Genomic DNA, 22,989 nt, shown 5'->3' with positions numbered 1-22,989 from the left:
GCAGTCAGTGTCACTGTGGTGTAAGACTGCCTAATCCTTCTGTGAGGTAGGCTGCAAGTGTTGAAATGCACAGTTAGGCTCTAGAACTGAAAAGACTTCAGAACTACTCCAGCAGTGAGTTACTCGGGTATAAAATTAAAAGTAAGCATTTGTGAACATTTCAAATTTTTATCCTTTTAACTATTTTAAAAAATCTTGTTACTTTTTTTAGATACTGAAGATAAATGGTAAGATGACTTTCTTTGTAGGGTTTTTTTTAAAGATCGAGTAACCTTAATGTAAGACAGAAAATATTCTTGTTTCCACAGCTTCTTCACTCTTACATGCTTCTAATAATGTTACTGTTTTCACCATATGAAAAATTTATGGAATTATGCTGAACAGAATGTGCAACAAGTTTTCTTTAGCCTAATTTTGGCACATTTTTATTACCTTGTAAGTTTTAGATTATGGGCTGTGTATTAAATTATTGGCATTAAGAACTACGTTCTTAATAAAGATCTCCTAGATTTGCATTGTCCAACACAGTAGACAGTAGCAACACATAACTACTTAAATTTTAAATTAATTTTTAAAGTTTTTAATTAAAAATTCAGTTCTTCCTTGGCATTCTAGATCACTGTTTCTTAACATATGATCCTACTCAAAATCACTAGGTATTTTATATATTTAAAATATATTTATTTATGTATATTTATATATATGTAAATGCAAATTTCTGGGTTCAGCCCCAAATCTACTCAAAGCCTCTGAGTAAAGTACAGAAATCTATGTTTTTAAGTAGCATAGTGAAGTTTGAGAACCTTTATTAAAATATTATGAATTATAAATAAAATCTATTTTATGTGATGTTTGTTTATAATAAAAGATCATATCAACTATTTAGAACAGAAGGATAATGAAATGCTATATAGTAAGACTGGTGAGATGTAGCTAAAGTGACGCCTAGAGAAAACTTTCCAAATTTAAATGCTTTCATCAGAGAAGAATATAAAATTATTAATGAATTTCTGGCAAGATCGACTTGAAAAATGCATGAAGATACAATATGTTATTAATTAAAAAGGAAGTATAAGTATAAATACAGCACAGATTGAAAAACAAGAAGAAAATTATATGAAAACGTTAACAGTAATTTGGAAACTTCAATGAAATGGAATTTGTTAAAAGATAACCTAACACAACTGCTACAGTCTTCTAAGAGAAATCACAAGGACGGATAATTTTACCATACTTTTAAGACACATATATTCAAGTCTTATATAAAGTGTTCCAAAGACTGGATAAAGAATATTTGTAGCCAATGCTATAACTATTCAGTGAGATATCACCTTAATACCAAAACAGACTAGAATAGTATCCTGAAGTAAAGTTAAGGCTAATCTCATTTATGAATATAGGTACTAATAATACCAAGCCAGATCTAGCAAAAAAATTTTAAGTCATAGGACTAAGTTGAGTTTATTCCGTTAATGCAAGATAATGAATTCATAGATTAAAGTAGAGGAAATATTTGTTCATCTCAATAATTACGGAAAAAAAGCATTTGATACATTAAGTGTATAATTATGATCAAGACTCTTAGTTAACCAGAAAATATTTTTATTATAATTGCAACTAAAATATGAGATACTTAGGAAAACATGTAGCAGTATGTGTGTGGGAATGGTTTGTGTGTGTGGGTGGAATTTGATGCCTAGCTCACATAATACACAAAACAAAATTCCAAACAGATTAAAGACTTAAAGTTGAAAGGGAACTAGGAAATTTTTAGAACACATTATATGAGAATACCCCTGTGACCTAAGGGTGGAAAAAGGTTTTGTAAGTAAAAAAACACTAACCACCAACGAACAGATTGATAAACCTAGTAACATGAAAACAAAAACCTATTCAAGGAAAAGAAAATGTGTACAAACTGAAAAAGCCACAAAGGGAGAAAAAAAATCTTCCTTCCTCCATCCAATAGTTAGTATAAAAAACAACTACAAAAGCAAGAAGAAAAAGGCCACAAATCAGAAAAAATAGGTAAAGGACAGATACTGTCCAGGCAGGTCACAGAAGATGAAACCCAAATGGCCAGTAACCCCAAGACAAGATTCCCAGTATCAGTAGTGTTTATGGAAGTGTTAACTTGTAACTGCAGTGAGGTACCGTCTCACACCTATCACTACAGCAAAGGTTTAAACAGGTGGTAGCACAGGTGAGAATACAGAACAGTGATCAGACAGATTGGGTATCTCTTTTGGAGAGCAGTCTGGCATTATCCAGGGAAGCTGAAGAATACTTCAACTCAGCACTTCTCTCCTCAGGTATATAATTTAGAGCAGTGTTCTTCAAATCGCTGGTCATGACCAAGGATATTGGTGAGACATTAAATCAGTTTAATGAAATGGAATGTAATTGAAAATATCAGGTTGCTTGCACAGATTAAGAGTTATGGATATTGCAGCAAATTTTGCAGTCAACTGCCAAGAACAGTGTTTGAAAGTGGAGGGGATATGACAAATTGGCTAGGAATAAGATGTATGGTATATTGTTTACCAACATCTCGATGTATTTAATGGTCAGTCTGACCATAACCAGAGCAGAAGGGCTGTAACACTGTACAGTTTACTTTTATAGTAACGTAGTATGTGGTTAGTTGGGAAATGAATTGTACCTACTGTCAGTAAAATTGTCAAGTTTTACAGTCAAATTATTTTAATCTATTTTCAAAATGAACTTCATCAGGGAGCATACATTTTTTTCCAAATTCATCACAACTGTAAAACTAGCATGTATACACTGAACTCAGATTCTTTTTTTTTAAGAGAAAAATAAGTAAAATACAGAAACATGTTCACATTGAACTACTGATCTGAAACTAAATAGTGACAGTGTTCAGAAAAATATTGACTCTGTAATTAGTAAACTCTTGACTTAATTTGAGCCACATTCTTAAAAAAAAGAAAATAAAGTTAAGATTTTAAAGCTAAGATTATTTAAAATAATAGTTTTATGAAAAGTAAATTCCCAATGAAAATGAGAGTTTGGCAAGTTTTAATGAAACCTTAAAACCTTTAAATAATTAAAGACACCTAAAAACAATATGCTGAATGAGGCCCCCTGATGTTCTGAAAGATGGAAGTTACCAACATTCTGTTGGTCTTTGTAGAAGTTAAAAAGAAACATATCAGCATATATAACTGCATATTATTTGGCAAATGAGAAAATGGCTCACGGGTCTGGAAGAATTATTTTTCCAGCATATATGGATATAATGCTATCAGTTTATTTAAAAGTACGTTCTAATGGTAACAATGTTTTATCAGATCTATTTTGTACAATGTGGGTGCAAAGGCTATGATGCTTCTTGATGAGGCCTATTATAAATTGTGCAACACTTTTAAGTTGGTATCTGGTATTTGCAAAACAATATGACATTGTATTGTTTAACTTAAACTTACACACATCTAAAGGTTAGCTGTATTTACTGAATTGCAAACACTGTAGGTCATTAAAACTTAAAGTAGAAAATGTTTTATAGGAATGACAAGTGACAGCCGAGGTGTGGGCAGTTATCTTTTTAAATTGTCAGAAGCACTACCAAAGTTGTTTGAAGTCAGTGTATTTTATTTTGGAAAGTTTTGGTATCCAAGGAAATCCCTCTAGATATTATAAATATATTATAAAGATGGTGAAAATTGTCAATTTTAAAAGTTTGCTGAGTAGCCAAACTCTTGAAACTTGTTTTTCAGAGTACAGAGCTAAGCATGACTAGTCACTGTATCGTATCAAAGTTCATTTATTGTTCCTATGGAAAGTTCTAAATAGGGCATGTGAACTCAGGAATAGTATGTTTTTCTACTTGAAAAGCAACCTCATTTGGCAGATATTTTCAAAGATAGTATCTGAGTGACAGAATTAACATATATATCTGATTTTCTGGCGTGTCTCTGAAATAAAATTTGAAACCACAAGGAAAACATGATTATATATGTTAAACTTACCTCACTTCTCTGTTGTAAACTTTTAATCATTACTTTCTAAAGGAGAAATTTAAGACATTCAAAAAATATGTTTGATAAAAAGTACATTTAATTTTTTAAATCCTGAATCAGTAATTAGGTTTTAAACCTGTTGGCTGAAGAGAATTAATTAGTGAACTTAGTTCTTCATTTACACCAAAGAAGGAATATAAGACATTAAATTTATCATTATTTTGGGAATAAGATTTCAAAGAATTTCTATTACTAAGTAAAGTTAAGGGTGAAAGGAAATCTTTTCAACTTAAACCAACTTTTTTAAAAGGAAACTCTTCCCTGTATTTTGGATGTAAGTCCTTTATTACCTATGTTTTTTGTAAATATTTTCTTCTAGTTGGTGGCTTATGTTTTCATTATAATAGAATTTTTCAAAGAGCAGAAATTTTAAATTTTGATGAAATCCAACTTAATCAGTTTTATTTTTTAAATGAGTATGTACTGAAGAACACTATTTTAATGACTGTGTAATGTTCCATTATGTGGATATACTACAATTTACCAATCTCCTGTTGTGAAATACTTTCATTACTTCCAATTTTTCACTATTTAAACATTATTTTTATAAACATCTTTGCAGTGGAGTCATTACAGCGTACATCTTTAATTCTTCACCAAAATAAGTTCATAGATGCTGAGTGAAAAAGTACACATATTTTTGAGGTTTTGGATTCTTGATAATTCCTCTACTTTTCCTAGCAATATAGGAATAATGAGAAAGGAGAGATTTAAATTGGTATGTGTGACAGTCAATGAGTTATAAATTATTCAACACGGAGATACGTAGACTTTATTTTGGAGTACAGTATATGTAAGATGTCATATACCACTTGGATCAAAATAAATTCATTACAAAATAGGTTTCCAAGTGGTCCAGTTCTAGTTAAGGATAACTGGATTCCTGAGTTTCTCTTCTTTGCCCAAGATAGTTTCCTTTGTAAAAAGTACCTGGAAACATACTAATACCAATGAATTTTCTTTCTTTGCCTGTCTTACTTTCATTCTTTATTTAAAAAAAAAAAATCAGATTTAAAAAAAAAAAAATCAGGACTTTGTGATTCCCTTCCTCTAGTACTATAGGAGGAAATGCTCTTGGAATAAAAACCTCCAGTACGGATGACAAAATAACCCTAAGCTGTCCTGGGCAGGTAAAATCTCCATCTACACTGATCACCAAGAAAGTCCGTATCAGCTTTGTGTTAGAAAAATTTCCATTCATAGGGAAGAAAAAGACCCCTCTGGAACTAGATTTGTGACAAGGAAATCAACTGAAAGATCAAGAGCTGAAGGGATTTATAGGGTAGAGTCATTGGCAGGGGGGGTGTTATAAGCGTGGATTATCCTCAAATAATTTTCTCATGAATAAAACTTCTATGTTACAGATCTCAAAACCAGGATCGGTCCACATGGCACAGTAATGAATGTACTGACTGAAGTACATTTTTATTTTGATTGTTATTTTTTGCTTTGATTAGTATTTATATAAAATAACTAGATGTAGTAATGAATGTACTCCTATTGTTAAACAGGAAACTCTACTTTGAAAGGCAAGAGTCATGTCTTACTCATTTTTGTTTTTCCAACTCAAAGCACATGTTTAATCCTAGTAGGCAATCAGTAAATGCTGAACCAAATAATTCTTTCATTAATTCTTCTGAACAGACTGGACTATGGACAGAACTCGAAAAGATTGAAAAGAATTTCTTAAAGCCACTCCATATAGGACTTAATATGTCAAAAGCACATTATGAAGCAGAAATTAAAAACAGCCAAGGTTGGTAATGTACAATCTCATTTTCAGTTAGGTCTAAAAGTTAGTCAGATTTTTGAACTGTCACTTATATTTGAAATAAAGAACTTTATCATGTACTTGTCTAATTTATAGCAAACAGGGAAACACGACAGCTAAGTCATTTTATTTACAATTAAAATGATTCTTAGCAAATCTATACACCAGTTAACACTGAAATTGGGTTAACTGAGATTTAAACCAAACTGAAACATACTCTGATTTAAGACCTCAAGTTCTGATTAAGAATCTAATTGTATTGAAAGTGTTTGGACATCATTGTACTTCCTTTGGTAGTGCTGGGTCCATCCCCCACTTCACCCTTAACTAAATCTGTACAAATGATTAAAAAGAATCTTAGACTTAGACTTAGTTTTTAAAGTCAGCAATTCTATTATAATAATCTTGTGCTCTTTTCCAGATCACTATGGTGGTATTTGTACAGGCCTTACTAGAAATTTTGTCTTTTTCAGTGTGACAGGTATAATTCTGTATATGTATTAAAGAAAAAAGTTTATAAATTTCATTCATCCTGTACATGCCTAAATAATGCCATTCACCTAAAGAAACATTAGTTCACATGTTGCAGAATTTTGATATTTTTATTCATTTATAGCTTGATCTAAGCATACCCTGAGCTATTAAACAGTAAGACTTAATTGACACCAATAACTGACATCTTTTAAAGTTAGTAAGTGATAAAAGTAGCTTATAAATTTATTACTGAAATCTGAGAGTTGTGGTTGAGTTGCGACACGTTTTTTTTTCTCTTACAGAAGTCCAGAAGTCTAAAGATCTTTGTTCTGTAACTGTGGGTGGAGAAGAGATCCCTAATATGCCTCCTGAAATGCAGCTTAAGGTAGATCTGGAATTTTTCAACGCTATATCCAGCTGAAGTCTTTTCTTTTTTGCTTTGTTTGGTTTTAAAGGCAGCCTTAATAACAGTAATTTTTCTTGGCATTGCAGGTCCTACATTCAGCTCTTTTCACATTTGATTTGATTGAAAGTGTTCTGGCTCGAGTAGAAGAACTCATTGAAATGAAAACAAAATCTACCCTCTGAAGAAAATAAGAGATAAAGTCAAAGTTCCATCTCCTAAATAAAAATTAGTAAAATATATTTTTCATTAAGATTTATTGAATACCTTTATGAAAGTTCTTCTGTAAAACACTTACCAATAGAAAATAAATGTAGCTTTTCTTATTTATCTGTTTCTGTAATGATACATTATAGATCAGTGGCATTGTTTGGTTTTAAAAAGATATCTACATGGTAAATAATGCCCATATGTGTATTCTAAGTACAACTGTTAAAAATCCAATACAAATTAATAATTTTACATTATATGACTTCATAAAATGTACTTGAATTGCTTTTATTCATTCAGATAGTTGTAGTGAGTTGATAAAAATACTGATAAATCTTATGTTCCAGTTAGATGTTGTATGTTACATTTCAGAACTCCTAGTATGGAACTGGCTATCACACCACTATAAGCGCTTAGAGAGCAGTTTTGAGTTCAGACCAGTTAACTACTTAACTTCCCTTGCTTTCTCTGTCTCTAGAGGAGGACAGAGTTCTACCAGCAGTTCTCCAGCAGCAGTTACAAAGTGAAAGCATCTGCAGAGATTAATTTTAGAAATACTGGCTAGCTCTTGGAAAAGCTAAAAAGTACCTGTGACTTTTCCTTTAATCTAAGGGGCTAACTAGAAAATGCTGTATATTTATTTCCAAGTAAATAATTGTTTACCCTACTGAATTTGTATCATTAAGAAACTGCATCTGAATTTTATATGTATGTACCAATTTTTTCTAAACATTACTAAATGAATTAACAAAACTGAAAATAAAATCAGTTTTAATTGCATGCCATTTTATTTTAAAAATATTAAAATCTTTAAATATACATTTGAACATTATAATTTAGCCAGTCTAATTATTTTAATATTCTTCCAGAAGAACACATATATAATCTAATTTGGATTAAATGAATCACTACCTAGCTTTATCTTCTGAAGTGTTTTCCAAACAGGACTCTTCTCAATGATGTGAGCTTTGGTTGTTATCATTCTGTAGCAGATGCTGTCTATGTATGCTTTGGAGGTGACCTGGAAGAAGATATAAACAAGCAACATTATTTAGAGAAGTAAGGTATTTTTACAAGGTCACATCATAAAATCCCTAACTTTATTTATTCAACAAGTATCAGTCAGTACTGTGTATGAGTTATTAGAGTAATAGAAAAATATCTGATCTCTATCTTTAAGGTGTTTCAAACAAGGTGTGGCAAACCAACAAGTAGAATACTGTAAGAATTGCTTCCGTGGAGATCTCTTCCAAGTGTAACGCCTAACTCTGCCTAGGGAAGCTGGGAGCACACTTCACAGAGAAGGACAAGCATGAAAAGAAAGTGGGTAACTGGAGAAAAGCATTCTGTAAAATAGTATGTACTCTGACAGTTCATGTCTCCTAATATTTATACTTGAGAACTTGAAGAAAGCTTTAAGTAACCAATAGGGTCAACACAACGCGTATGTGGCCAAACGCTCTTTCAGCCCCAAATGAGCCATTCTGGTAGCTGCCACTGGAAGTAAACTGAGAAGACCCGAGAGGCTGGGTTCGGGCTTGGGAACGAGCTGCATGTGCAAATGACAACTTCTCTGAGGGGAACAAAAGTTGAGTATTTTGTCAGTTCTACTGAAGAGGGTGTGCATTCTGAAGTCAAGAACTATATAAAGTGTATGAGTGTGGAATCTGTGTAATTTTGCTCAGATGACTTACCTTAGCTATAGTGCACATAAGATTAATAGCATTTATTGTGTTGTGTACTGGAAGTATCCGTAAGTTACTACCCAGGAATCTGAAAAATAATTCATAAGTTAAATAGATCATATAGCTTACTGACATCTGTTTTTTAAGTAACTGGAAAGAAGAGACAAACCCTCTTATTCTTTGTCATTTGTTTCATTCATGTCTGCCTTATTCCACAGAGGATTTGGTATGGCTTTATAGCCAGAACTCAACTGACTAAAAAATGTTCACTTCTGATTTAGTCTTGCAGGAGAATCCCATAAATCAACATCAAGTCTGAAACTTGTCACTGTGATTTGCAGAATAGCCATTTGGCTTGTGTTTTATTAAATATGATAGGTTAACATTATAGCGTTTATCTTTTGGCAAAACATAATTCACTTGCCTGAAAGAATTCAGAATTGAAATAAATAAAATAAGGAAAATAGGTCCGTAGTGATAGTCTTCCATACCTCTGCTGAATCCTGAACATTAGCTTCCATTCCTGGGGCCCGTGGAGGGCAGCAGACAGAACCAGAAAACTATTCTGGTGAAGGTTAATAAACTTCTCAATTTCGGCTAGAAATACCTCTTCAGTAGACATAAAGCATTCTTTAGCATCCATCAATAAAAATGCAACTCCTAGGAAAGGTGAGTGGAATAGAAAATGTCAGTTCATCATACTGATCAAATTTTTTTGTTAACTCAGTAAAATCAACAAAAGTAGGTATAAGTGAAACATAGCTATAAGTGTCCAGGCCCTCAACCCATAACAGATGGAAATTACTATAACAAAAGTCTTACACAACAAAATAATTAGGTAGTTTTTTGAAGTGCTGTGTGAAAAAGGATGACTTAATTTGAATATTTAAGGTAAAAAAACTTTTTTGGTCAGTAACTTCTATGTTTCAGACTAAGGCACTATCCACAATGAAGGTAATGACTAATTTTATTTACAGGTTAATTTTCCATGTTATAATGATTTTTAAAAGCTGGACATCAACTAAAGAAAAGTAATTTTAAGCAAGCCTTCAATATTTTCTTGGAGAAATTTTGTAGCAGAATATAAAGTATTATATAAATTAATACATTCAGTAAGCAGGTATCAAGGATCTCTGAAACAGTTATCAGGCCTATAAGAATGATCCATAAGGGAAATTTAATCTAATTAGCTCTTTAAAAGCTAAGAGGAAGGCATAATCTGAGGGAAGTGACTGATTATGCTAATTGAGTGAATTTGGGCTAAATACTTAAAATAACCTCTCTGAACCTAAATTTCCTCATCTGTAAGTTTGAAATAATAGTTCTTTGATAGGTTTGTTAAAAGAATTAAGTAAGAGAATGCATATGAAGTGGCCAATGCACACAGCAGGAGTCACCAAAAATATTTTACTTCTCCCTAGATGGCTCCCTATTCAACCAGGAAGGACAAGCTTGAGGTTGGAGCATTTTCAGTCTAGAGGTCTATTTCTAGAAGCTTTTTAAAGTTTCTGTCTTCCAAAATCTCTACTGGAGTACAGATCGATTGTAACCATCCTAATAAAATCCTCACCTCTACCTCTCTTATCACTTCCCAAGGACAAGTGGAGTTGCCCCTTTCCCATGCTCCTAGCTTCCTCATACCCTAATCTAATTTCTTCCTGTACTTTGCCCATGACTCACAATTGTACAGTTTTATGATTTCAGGAACACTGGCCCCCACTTTTCTTTTTTTCTTCCCCCATTTGGTTCTCTTAGCATTTGTTTATATTGTTCAGCAAACTCATGAAAAAACATTCTCCTGTATTGTGTTTGTATATGGATTTTGACCAATGTGATGTTGGCCTCTTTGTTAACAAGCATAATACTTTAAATATTAATTGTTGGGGACCGTGGGTTTGTTCCATGTTCATCTTAGTTCCAAAGTATTTTTACCATCCTCTACTGGGATCCACTAGTTCAGCTTTAGCTCAACAACTGTAATCTAAAAAGGAATATATTTTGTAATTGGCCATATGTACTGCTTTTGCAGCAGTGACAGTGTTATATATTTACCTCTCCCAAAAGGTAACACCTTAAGCTTATTACTTGTTTACTGAACTACCATATTATTAGAATTTATCCTCATGTATTTTATAAGAAATTTAAATAAAGGAAGTTAACAAGTATACTGTACCAGAAAGAGAAAATATAATTGATCCATTTTTCACTGAATTTGAGTACCGAACCTTGTGGCTTCGATTTTCTAGGGCAGTCGCAACTTCACAATTCTTTAAAAAAATTGTCAGAAATACAAACTTAAGATATGCTTAAAATAATTTTTAATTAAAGCTAATGAAAAAAATTAAATAAGTTTAATAGCTTCTTTTATAGCTATACCACTTAAAGATTTGATCATCAACAGACACTACATGTGCTCTCTCTACACAGAAAAAAAACATTAAAAAAAAAAGTAAAAATATTTAGTTCTGCTGAAACACACTGGGTTTGGAAGTGAACTGTATACTATAGTTATGTAGGGAAGAAATTAAGGACAGTTTTAACTAAACTATTAAAGCAAACGCAAACTTTTTAAAGAACAAAGTGGACAGGGATTCTGACAAGTACTAAGGTGTAAATGGGAGGTGGAGGGTGGTGTGTTTTCTTAGACAGTTCACAGAACCATGAAGTGCCACACAGGACACGACAAGAAGACAACCAATTCTCTGATGCATGTTTACATTACAGTTACTTTTAGTGTGCTTTAACAATGTTTTCAGCTTTAGGTAACTTAGAAAACATGCATGAAGACAGCAACAGCACTGCTGGTTTAAATACTAACCATTTCAAAACTCATTTCTTATTCTACCCAAATAACTAGATACTACCCAAGAGACAAATATTAAGTGGTAAATAGTATTTCCTGATTGGTTAAAACTCAAGCTTGTTAGTCTCCAAGTAGGTAAAAATCCAATAGATGTATTAACTTTATTTCACTATTTTGCCTCAGAACTTGTATATTTTAAGTACACAGGTTCGAATTAGGAATAGAATACATACTTTCTTCCCTAAACAGTATTTTACGCTACTCTAACATCCTGATTTAGAGCTCAACTATGACTCTTCCCGTGAGTTTTCTTCTCCTGCTTTAAAATTACACATTGCTTCCAGCGATAGCAGGCTAAGTAATTTAGGCCAACCCTCCTGCTCAAGGCAACTAGAAAAGCTAGGCAATTAAAAACTCTGCTTGAATGCACCAGAGAGCTAGCAGGATAGTGAAAGATTACAAGGCCAAGATCTATACAGAAATTCGAAGATAAGAGATCAGCATTTAGGCCATTTTTTTTTTCCCCTGAGAGCATCTGTCAATTCAGGAAGAAACAGATGAGAGGCTGAACAGAGCTTTTGACAAAAGTGGAAAAGCTGTCACAGGGGCTGTAGCTTCAAACGATTTCAATCTTTAAACTTGTATTGAGGTGATACTGTATTATTAGTGCTCCCAAGCACCTTGCAGAAGCACACCCTACGGCAGCCTTTCTCGATTAGGTCTCCTCATTTGAAAACGGAACAAAGAAAATTACGTGAGTGACTATTTTCTCAATTCTCCCATAACTAGTGTCATCTAAATGCACAAGAGCGAAGTTCCTTCATTATATACAATAGATGCCATAGGGCTTGGGTGGCCAGACTAGCAAATAAAAATACAGAATATCCAGTTAAATTTGAATTTCAGATAAACAACATAATTTCTTAGCATTAAGTATAAGATCTTTCAGTGTTTCTTTTAGAATAAGCTTAGTATTGCTTTATTTTTTGAGTTTTTGTTTGAGAAATTCTTTCTCTCTCCTTCCTTTCTAAGTGATAATCTTGCTGGGTAGAGTATCCTAGCTTGCAGGTTTTTCTCTTTCAGGACTTAGAATATATCTTGCCAGCAACATTTCTGTAGAGAAATTAGCTGTTCTTCTCTTGCTGTCTTTAGATTCTTCTCTTTGACTTTGGCCATTTTAATTATAATATGTCTCGCTGTAGGTCTGTTTGAGTTCATTATGTTTGGGACCTTTCATGCTTCCTGTACCTGGATATCTGTTTCCTTCTTCAGTTTTGGGAACTTTTCAGCCATAAGTTCTTCAAATATTTTTTTGATGCCTTTTTCCCTCTCATCCTTCTGAGAGTCCTATCATATATAGATTGGCACATTTTATATTATCTCATCTTACATTGTTTTCATTTTCTAAATTTGTTTTTCTACCTGCTGTTCTGACTGGGTGATTTCTATTATTCCATCTTTCAGGTCCCTTATTCGTTCTTCCTCATTGTTCAGTCTGCTATTTACTGCCTTTAGCTCGGCTTTCATCTTCAGCACTGTTTTTTCTGATTTTAACTGGCTCCTCTTTAAGAGTTTCTATCAGCAGCCTCTCTTAATACCTTCAGTATTTTTATCATCTCCTTTTTGAACTCAAATTCTGGTAGACTGGAGAGGTCTATTTTGTCGTTTGTTCTTTCAGGGGGGTTCTCTTGCTCTTTTAATTGGGAGTGGTTCCTCTGCTTCTTCCTTGTACTCATATTTCTCTGACTCTGTGTTTAGGAGTAACAGGTATCTACTGTGGTCTTGAAAGGCTATTTTTATGTGGGAGCATCCTTGTGTAGCCTGCCTGTGTCTAAAATTTTTGTTGTGATGGCTTCCACGTTTCTCCTGTGTGGGATCGGTGTTATTATCTCCTTGATGGGAGTGTGACTGATGCTGTGGTGACCAAAGTCTGCACTGGATGTTGAGTGGGGCCTCCTCTTTGCTCTACAGTTGTCATGGCCCTGTCAGGAGCTGAGTCTGCTCAGCAGTTGTTGGAGTAGATGCCCCCAGGTTCACTTCTGAGCTGCAGTGTGAAATAGGTGGTACTTAAGCACTTCCACTGGGAGAGTAGCTGCTGAGTACTCCTTTGCAGGAGATGTCTACCAGGAAGCGCCCTCAGTGGTGTCACCTGTCACCCGCTGTGCAGGCTCACAAAGTCCACTGTTGTTGGCACTGCCCTCAGCCCTGCCTCAGCTGTGGGAATGCAGGCAGCCTGCCCTGGTGTCCTTCAGGCGCTGTGCTCACAAAGCCACCAGGGCAGATCCACTGAAGCTGGACACCAGGACGCCATTTTCGTGTGTAGTCTCACCTGGACTGCCATGGGATACAGTCAGTCCAGACCCCAGCCCCACCTCTGCGTGTACACACCTGCTACTAGCTTTGGACCTGCCCCCAGCCATACACCCGTATTCTGCTTGCATATCCCACATGTGCTGAGCTGACAAAAAGCACTGGTGATGTAAATCTGCCAGTGCTGCTTGGGACAGGACTCAAATTTCAGTCCTACTTCCTAAGTCACTCAGTCCCTGGGAATGGGATCAGATTTCAGCCCCACCTCTGCTTGGGGCCACCTGCCAGTGATTGTGACCCTCCAGAGGAAGCCAAGGAGACTGCCATGGCTGGGTTGCATCCCTCCCTTCTTGAGAACTGTCTACACTGGGTCTTTTATGGCAGAGTCACACCCTGTGAGCTCCGGAGAAGGAGGCTGCTGTGGTGGTGCCCTGCCTCTCCCTTTGTGAGAGCACATTAACAATGGGGCTTCTAAGGTGGACTCATGCTCTGTCCTGCTAGTACCTCACTCTAGCCTTTTCAGGCTGTCTCCGTGCAGCCAACCCTGGTCCTTTCCCCAGGTCTGTCCTCTGAAGCCCAAGCTTCAGCACCCAGTCCTGGTGTGCACCAGCAGGCTTGCATATTGGGCTGGAGAGTGCATGGACCCTCCATGCCGATTTCTCTCTGTTCTGTCTACCTCAGAGAGGCTGCTATACTGTCCTCCAAGTGTTTAAAGCTCTCCTTCTGTTCCAGTTACTCTTCCCATTGTTGAAAGTGCTTTCCAAGGCGAGAGTACTTCTCCTCTTTCACTGTTCCCTCCCAAGACACAGGTCCCATCCTGATTCTGTTTTGTGTCCTACCCAGTTATGTGGAGATCCTTCTTGTAGCTCTGAATGTATGAGAACTTCTGCCATAGTTCAGTAGGCATTCTGTGAGAATTGTTCCATATGTAGATGTATTTTCTACATATTTGTGGGAGAGGATGCGCTCCATGTCCTTCTATTCTACCATCTTGAAGCCCCTTGGAGGACATTTTTGAAAGCCACGTCTGACAATTCTTGCTCCTTCAGGGAAAGAATATTTCATCTATGCTTAATGCTTGTCTGATAGATCATTAATAAAGTCAGGTGTTGGGAAGACCTATCTTTTTCACTAGAAGTGCACACTGAATCCATTTAACTGCATAACTAATATTAAATGTGGGCATTATGGTTATAGAAAATTATTAAGTGTTATACACATTTGATACAATTAACAAAGTTATAAACATCTAACATAATTAGTATTAGGTCATAGATACAATTAATAAAAGTCCTGAGGGGAAAGGGGAATTAGTAATATTCTATTTGTTGACCTGATTGGGTACATAGTAGTCTCTTTATAATAAAATACAACTATTAAATGGTTCACATTTTTAAAATGAACCCCCATGTATATTTTATAGCTTGAAAAAAGTTATAACCCCCCCCCCAACCTCACAAAAACCTCAATGGATGAGTTTAACAAGAGCAGAGGGAAATGCTGACATGCAAGATAGAACTGATGAAATTACCTAGATTGTAGCCCAAAGACACAGAGAAGGTGAAAGAGAGGTCAAAATGCATGGAGAATATTATGAGAAGATCGAACACATATTTAATAGGGGTTCAGGGGAAGGAGAAAGGGAATAGACCAGAGGTAATACTGAAGGAGATAATGGATAAGAACTTTGTAAATGATGCCAATTCACAGATTCATGAGGTCTCAAAAGATAAAAAGAAATCCACACCTTAAAATTACAGAATGTAATCTATAGAAGGTAATCTTCAGGAAAGTGCCAACTAAACTGTTGTCTTATCAACAGCAACAATAGAAGCCAGAATCTAGTAAAGAAATCTTCAGTACACTGAGAGAAAAATAACTGTAAATCTAGTGAAAAATATATATTCAATTTGGAGCAAATGGAACTCATACATTGTTGATGGGAGTATAAAACCATAATCCCTGCACTTAGTTTTATTTTAGTTAAATGGATTCAATGTTCATTTGTAGTGAGCTTTGAAAAACAATTCTGTAATCTCTTATAAATATACATATACTTCAATAAAAATATATATTTAAAAAAAAGATAAACGTACGGTCATCATAAGACCCAGCAATTACATTACTAGGTATTTGTAAGAGAAATGTAAACATATGTCTACACGGAGACTTATACACGAATGTTTAGAGCAGCTTAACTCATAATAGCCAGAAACTGGAAACAACTCAAATATCCAGTGAATAGACAAAATAAACTGGGATATACTCACACAACAAACTACTTACTACTCAGCAAAGAGGGATAATGAATTATTGTTATATGTAACAACATGGATGACTCTCAAAGGTATTATGCTTAATTAAAGTAGTAATACACAAAAGAGTACAAACTGTATCATTCACTTTATATGATGTTCTAGAACAGGCAAAAACAATTATTGTGAAAAATCAGTTCAATGGTTCCTTGAGGTGACAGACTGGAAAATGACTAACAGCATAAGGGCATTAAGGAACTTTCTAGAGAAATGAAAATGTCCTATGTATTTTGATTGGTGTGGTAGTTACAGAGGTATACACATTGGTCAAAATTCATTAAACTATATATTTAAAAGCTGCGTATTTTACTGCATGTAAGTAATACCTCAGATAAACTGATTTTTAAAAATATCTTTCAAGATCAAGGAGAAAACAAAAATACAGCTGATCTTTGAACAATTAGAGTTTGAACTACATGGGTCCATTTATATGTGGATTTTTTAATTTTAATAAATACACGTACTACACGATCTGAGCTTGGTTGAATTCTTGGATGCAGAACTGCTGATACAGTGAGCCAAATGTAAAGTTAAACATGAATTTTCAACTGTGCAGAGTCAGTGCCCATAACCCCTACATTGTTCAAAAGTCAACTGTATTTCAATACTAACAAAAACAGAGAGGTTTTTGCCTCTAAAAGATCCTCATTGAGATGTCTAAATTGTATTCTTTAGATAAAAAAGAAAATGATCCAAAATGGAAGGTCTGAGCCAAAAGAAGGATAGAAGAGCAAAGAAATAACAAAGACATGAGTAAATATAAATAAATGCTAACTTCAGAAAATAATAATAATTTGTGGAGTCAAAAAATAGATACAACTAGACTATATATGATAACAACAGAATATCATACAGTGTTCTAAGATTCATTTGTCATTTAAGAGAAGAATAAAGATAATTATTTACTTTGGATTTTGTGGAGCTAAGTATACATGTTAAAATTTCTAGAGTAACTACTAAAAAATAGAAAAACATACAGCTTCCAAAACTAGTTAAGAAGAAAAATGAGAAAAAATAACCAATCAATTCAAAAAGAGTTAAGAAAGAGGAGAAAAAGGAAACAGAAAAGGTGGGACAAATAGAAGGCACAAAGCAAGACGGGTAAACATAATAAATAAGTGAACTAAAAGTATTTCTTTTTGGCAAATCAGCATAGGTTGCTGACGCTCTCTCTCTCAGAATAAGTCTGGAAAAGCTACAGAAACAAGATCTTGAGAAGTATGGGTTAGAGAAACCTAACAGAAAGAAGCATGAAAAATTCCAGTGAGGCTTAAGGCTGTCTTAAACTGGTATGTGGTACGGTGCTAGATGGCTAAAGCCAATAGAGCAAAATGCAGCTTAAGGTGGCAGTGAAAGGACAGGGTGGATAAAAAATATTTGAACTCTTATTCTAGCCTCTCTCCTCTTTACTGGGGAACAACCATTTCTTGCCTTTTCACCCTAGGCATCAGCTGGCGTCCATAAAGTAAGTATCAGGGCAGTGGAGAAATCCTATCGGCTGATAAGCCAAAAACGTGGACAGACCACCTACCCTCAGGCATTCAACTTCCCATTCCCTTCCCCGCTGAACTGTAGGGAGACAGTCTCTTCCCAATGCCATTACGGCTAGACAGACTGATTTCTGTTGTTTACCTCTCAAAAAATCTTAAGTAATATATACGTGCATATGTATTATTGTTTCCAGAATCCTTTAACATCTCCATTAGAACAGGCTTAGGAAAAAAAGAACTTTAGAAAAATTTCAACCTTTAAATATTTAGAGAGGTAGGAAAATGGATGCAGTGAAGTTTATAATTTATCTTTAAAACATACTTCAGATTATGTACTTGCTGATTCACACAACTTTGGATAATCAAGCTAAAGATCTTTTAAAATATTTAATTTTTAATTAAAGATCAATGGCCCAAATGCCTCTTTTACCTTAAGAGATGAGCTAATAATAATGGTGGTTGTCCACTTTACTTTTTCTTTTCCATCACTTTCAGCCATCTCTCTGGATCAACCTAGCATCTAATGGTGCCAACAATCTGAGAAAAATAAGAGCAAAAAGAACACATAGAAATGTTTGATGAATCTGTAAATTAAAGATAGAAATAAAATTAGGGTAATGGAGATATTCTGAAGAGTATTTGAAAGTCCAAATTTGACGCTGAAAAATGATCTGTCTTGTTATACATTAAGCTCGTTGGATATTACGCTTCCTAATAACAATTACTAAAAGCCACTGTTCCCTTTCCAGGGCACTAACTTAAAGAAGACAGACTTGTGTCAAGGACTGTAAAAGGTCTGGAGTTTCATCCTACTTGCAAGTTTCATAGGTACAGCAAAAAACATGAGACTTGGATTAGCAAGGACAGATTTTTACTCACAACAATAGGAGCATCATCATTTCCTTACAGCAGTTCCCCAACTGCAGTTCCCACAGGGTGACAAGACAAGGCCAGGTAACAGCAGCACATACAATAGGTTGTGCTATAGGAAAGGAACCCTGAGCTTACCTTGAAAACAAACCTGCCCTCTGTTCCTAGAGGGAAATACTATCTCTAACTTACAAAGTTATTGACTACACAAACACCCTTGAAAAGACAGTTCAGGGTGGGGCTTTTCTAACAAGTGTATTGGTGATACTTATTGATGCTGGTCTGAGGACCACACTTTAAGAACCACTGCACTAAGGGAAGAAAGAGTGTTCTAGATAGCAAACCACCACCAACAAAGCACCATACACTGGCAATCAGAAAGAAAAGAAAATGATATGGTAACAGAATTTCAAGACATTCAGTGAGTTAAAGTTAAAGGCATTTATGTCTGAGGCAGGTAGGTGAGAAGAAAGGTAAAAACTAATGCAAATCTAGTAGCATCAAATTAAATTTCAATATGGCATAAATTTGGCACTTTTCTGATTACTAAGACTAACACCCGTAAGCCATATTTCCACTTGTATGAAAAGCGTGTGTCTTTTGCCCATTTTTCTATTAGATTTCTTTTTTTCACTCATTGGTAGCATTTTTCTATTCTGAATATCAATCTTTATCAGCTATGGGTGTTATCTCTCAGTTTGTACTTGTCTTTTCCCCTTCTTTATAGTAATATTTGATACATACAAATTAAAATTTTCAATATTTTCAAATTTATCAATCTTTTCATTTATGGTTAGTGCTTTTTGTTTCTTATCCTTCCCTATTCTCAAGTCATAGATATTCTCTTTCACTGTCCTCCAAATTTTTAGTTGGGCCTTTCAAATTTAAGTCTTGAATTCATCTGGATTTTTGTATAGAGTCTGCAGCAGGGCTCTGATGTAATTTTTTTACAGTATGGCTATCCAGTTGTCCTAACGCTGTCTATTCAGTCATCCTTCCTCCCCCTGGTCGTCTACAATACCACCTTCTTCATACGTTGTTTCCTTATATGTACAGGCCTGTTTCTGGGTTCTCTATTCTATTCAGTTGCTCAGTTTGATTATTCCTAATCAATGTCACACTGTTTTTAATTATCATAGGTTTTTTTTTTTTAAAGTCTTGATATCTGTATGAGAATCCCTCCAACTTACTCTTTTTCAGTTGTGCTGTAGCAATTCTTTGGTCTTTTTCCTTCCCTATAAATTTTAGAGTCACCACACTGAAAGCAACTTTTTGCCCGTTTCCTATTTGCCCATTTATGTTCCACTCTCACCTTAAAAGAATCTAACTACAGGAATGAGATCACTAAGCAACTGAAACTAACTCCTGGCTTATGCTCTCCAGAATGCACACCAGCCCTTGTCTAACCTGTTTTATTCTTTTCCTAGACAAAAGGAAGAAAGAAGGGAGAACCAAGCAGTTAAAGAATGATTAGCTTTCTACCTACAAAAGCCCCCTTAGCAATCCTGCAGGCAGATCGCTGGGTAAGATATGAAGAGTCAGCCGGTCTGCAAGCAATGGAGAATGATGCAGAACCCAACCTCCTGCCACAATAATTCACTGTGATTCTTCCCCTCATTTTTCCCTTTGAAAACTACCATGGCTGAGCAGAATCTTCGAGTTGGTCTCTGGACACAAGTCCACCTTTTCCCCAGATTGCCGGCTTTTCTGATTAAAGCACCTTTCCTATCTATTGACTTGTCTCTGAATTATTGGCTTTTGAGCAGCAAGCAGCCCAACCTAATTTCAGTAACAATGTCAGCTGCTTTAAAAACTCTGTTGGTTAACAGTTGTTTGGAAAGTTTGTTATAATGGTTTTGCTGTGAAAGTGTTTCAAACTCCGCTGAAATGTTGCTGAAAAGCATGGTGCTGATAACTGTTCCACAATCTGTGGCTGCTCATTCTTGCCTACTTTTACTCTTTCCTTGAAGCAGGTTAGCACTGAAGGTGGTATGGAAAAGCCTGCATGTGTGTTCATTTGTTTCTTCTTTCCTCTCCCCAAAGTCTACCCTTCTCCCTTCTTAGTTCCCTCAATCTGATTAAAAACAAAGGAAAAAACCCACATTGAGAGGGGTACATCAAAAGAGTAGTAGAACCAACTGAAAGAGATCACAATGGTCAACACTGGAAAATCTGACCAGCAAAAGACATAAAACACTTTCATAATTCAAAGCGTAAAATAAATCTTTGAGCCCATGGATATAAATGATTGAACAAATTAATAAATGAGGGATTAGAGACAAATCTCTTGATATTGTCTCCAAGAGAAATTAGAGGAACCTGACAAATGCTACCTCAGCCAGGTGGTCAAAGTCTACAGCAACAGTCATAAATCATGTTGATAGTACATACCTTGATACCATGTAGTCTTCCTCTCAATAACCCATAACCCCAGTCCTATCATGAGAAAAACACCAAATTCCAACAGTAGGACATCCTATAAAATATATGACCAGCACTCCTCAAAATTGCCAAGGTCATCAAAAACAAAGGTCTAAGAAATTGTCACAGCCAAGAGGAATCTAAGGGAATATTACAACTAAATGTAATATAGTATACTGGTTGGAATCCCAGAACAACAAAAAAATTAAGTTAAAAAGTGAGGAAACTATGGACTTTAGTTAATAATAATGTACTAGTATTAATTAATTAATTGTAATAAATATACCATAATAATGTAAGATGTTAATAGGGGAAAATTTAGATATAGAGTATGTTGGGATAAACTGTATTATTGTCTCAGCTTTTCTGTAAATCTAAAACTGTTCTTAAAAATAAAGTTTATTTTTTAAAAATCCTGTCTCTCCTTCAAGACCCATTAGAAATCCTATCTCCTGTAAGAAACTATCCCTGGTCCCCTAAACTGAAAGCAACCTCTCTTTCCTCAGAATGCATTTTACAACACCTCTTTTGAGCACTTACCACATTGTGTCCAAAATTACTTACAAATATATTTCATTTTCACTAAATCACAACCTTCTTAATGTCAACCAAATTTATAAACTCCATGCTACTTAATACAAAATTAGTTTAAAGCAAAATTTAGAAACCAACTAATCTAAATGAAAGTCACTTTTAGTGATGATGAATTAACATCTCCTAAGGCAGTTTTATTCTTTGAACAATTCTAATAATTAGAAAGTTCTTCCTGCTGGGTTGAAACCAGCTGCTCTGTAATTTCCTCATTTATTGCATGAATGAATGAATGACAAGTTGACTAGCTCTATGAGAGGAGGGACACCTGTTTTATCCAATACTGTCGCCAACACCTGGCAAAAAGCAGACACTCAAAAACTGTTTTTGAACGAGTAAATGGCTGGGGGAGGCACTGCAATTTTTATCTCCTCCCATACAATTTAATTGACTGTTCAGCTAATGACAATCCACCTGATGGCACACCCACAGAATACACCGCACACTTCGTTTTCTCTCTGCTTCGCTTTGTGGCAATTCAGATACTGTGGGGTTTTTGTATAAACTGAAGGTTTGTGGCAACTCTGCCTTGTCAGATGATAAGTAGCTTTTTAAAAAGCATTTTAAAATTAAAGTATGCACATTTTTGAAAGGTACAATGCTACTGCACACGCAGTAGACTACGCTGTAGTCTGAAATAACTTTTACATGCACCAGGACACCAAAAAATTCACGTGACTGGCTTCCCGGCGGCACTGAGGCGGTCTGGAGCCCACCCCAGTGTCTCCGAGGGATGCCCGCACCGTCGCTGAAATCTTCCCTCCTCTCTGTGTAGGTTTAATAAACAGTCTCAACCAATTCACGCAAAGCTGAGAGAGGTTAAGCGATTCTGTACACTACTGAGTGAGAAGGGAGGAGGGGTCGGAGACCCGCAGGAGGTACTACTCGCAAACGAGGACGAAACAGAGCAGGGCCCTGGGCAGCCCCCAGGCCGGCGGCCCAGCCCCGCGCCGCTGACTGCGGGCCGCCGACCACACCTCGTCCTCCCGGCTCGCCTCCTCATCCGAAAATGAAAAGCCGGCCGGCGGCCTCCCGCGCCTTCATCCACTCCGAGGCCCGAGGGCCTCCGCTTTCATGGCGTTGTCTTTACCCGGTCTTCAAATTTAAGTAACTTCCACGCTGCTCAGCGGCCTCCCGGACGCCGCCCTCCCCGCTATGGTCCCCGGGGTCCCGGGCACGTCCGCGGCCCCGGCGGCGCCTCCGCTCCGGGGAGCTGCGGGGCGAGAGGCGCCAGGAGCGCAGGCGGAGGGCCGAGCTTCCGAAACGAAGCCCTTCTCCCCACGACCCCCACGGGGAGACCAGGGTGAGGGGCGTCCACGCCCTCCCGCCACCGCCCTGAGGGAAGAGCTGAGCTCGGCCGGCCTGAGGAGGAAACACACGGGCAGAGAAACGACGGAAAAGACACACGGGAAGAACCGGGTCCTCACGGCCTCAGCCGCAAGACTACAAACATACCTGACCGACAGGTCGTCGGCGCCGCGCCGCCTCTCCCGAACTTCCAGAACCTTCCGTGAGCAGCCGGAAGCGCTTCCGGGGGGAGCGGCCCGGCGTCTTCGCGCGCCCGCCTTCCCGCGCAGGCGCAGAGCCTACGGCCCGCGCGCCG

The 22,989-nt window shown here is 36.3% G+C and overlaps 2 protein-coding genes across 2 annotated transcripts in view; one reads left to right on the top strand and one right to left on the bottom strand.

Moving 5' to 3' along the window:
* GLMN (glomulin, FKBP associated protein) overlaps positions 1 to 7,661 on the top strand; it is a 35,384-nt gene extending 27,723 nt beyond the window's left edge. The window contains exons 17-19 of the mRNA XM_032487085.1: positions 5,688 to 5,799; positions 6,591 to 6,673; positions 6,781 to 7,661. Coding sequence (XP_032342976.1) covers positions 5,688 to 5,799; positions 6,591 to 6,673; positions 6,781 to 6,876 — 291 coding nt within the window. The 3' untranslated portion in view covers positions 6,877 to 7,661. The remainder of the gene's footprint in view (positions 1 to 5,687; positions 5,800 to 6,590; positions 6,674 to 6,780) is intronic.
* Positions 7,662 to 7,666: 5 nt separating this feature from the next.
* C9H1orf146 (chromosome 9 C1orf146 homolog) lies at positions 7,667 to 22,968 on the bottom strand. Its single transcript, XM_032487086.1, has 6 exons — positions 22,842 to 22,968; positions 17,935 to 18,041; positions 10,760 to 10,853; positions 9,078 to 9,246; positions 8,596 to 8,674; positions 7,667 to 7,922 (listed from the first exon to the last, which is right to left on the bottom strand). The coding sequence occupies exons 2-6, from the start codon at positions 18,001 to 18,003 to the stop codon at positions 7,788 to 7,790; spliced, it is 546 nt and encodes a 181-aa protein (XP_032342977.1). The 5' UTR covers positions 18,004 to 18,041; positions 22,842 to 22,968; the 3' UTR covers positions 7,667 to 7,787.
* Between the last annotated feature and the right edge of the window lie 21 nt (positions 22,969 to 22,989).

This window comes from Camelus ferus, chromosome 9, assembly GCF_009834535.1.
Source record: "Camelus ferus isolate YT-003-E chromosome 9, BCGSAC_Cfer_1.0, whole genome shotgun sequence".
Classification (NCBI taxonomy): domain Eukaryota; kingdom Metazoa; phylum Chordata; class Mammalia; order Artiodactyla; family Camelidae; genus Camelus; species Camelus ferus.
This window is presented reverse-complemented; position numbering and strand designations above follow the sequence as displayed.

What these genes read in the sequence shown, in the direction of transcription:
- C9H1orf146 (XM_032487086.1), bottom strand. Translation starts at nt 18,003, where the DNA reads ATGGCTGAAAGTGATGGAAAAGAAAAAGTAAAGTGGACAACCACCATT. An exon ending in AATTATATTTTCTCTTTCTG is followed by an intron (nt 9,247 to 10,759) that starts GTACAGTATACT and finishes CACCTTTCCTAG; the next exon opens with GAGTTGCATTTTTATTGATG. An exon ending in ATGTTCAGGATTCAGCAGAG is followed by an intron (nt 8,675 to 9,077) that starts GTATGGAAGACT and finishes ATTATTTTTCAG; the next exon opens with ATTCCTGGGTAGTAACTTAC.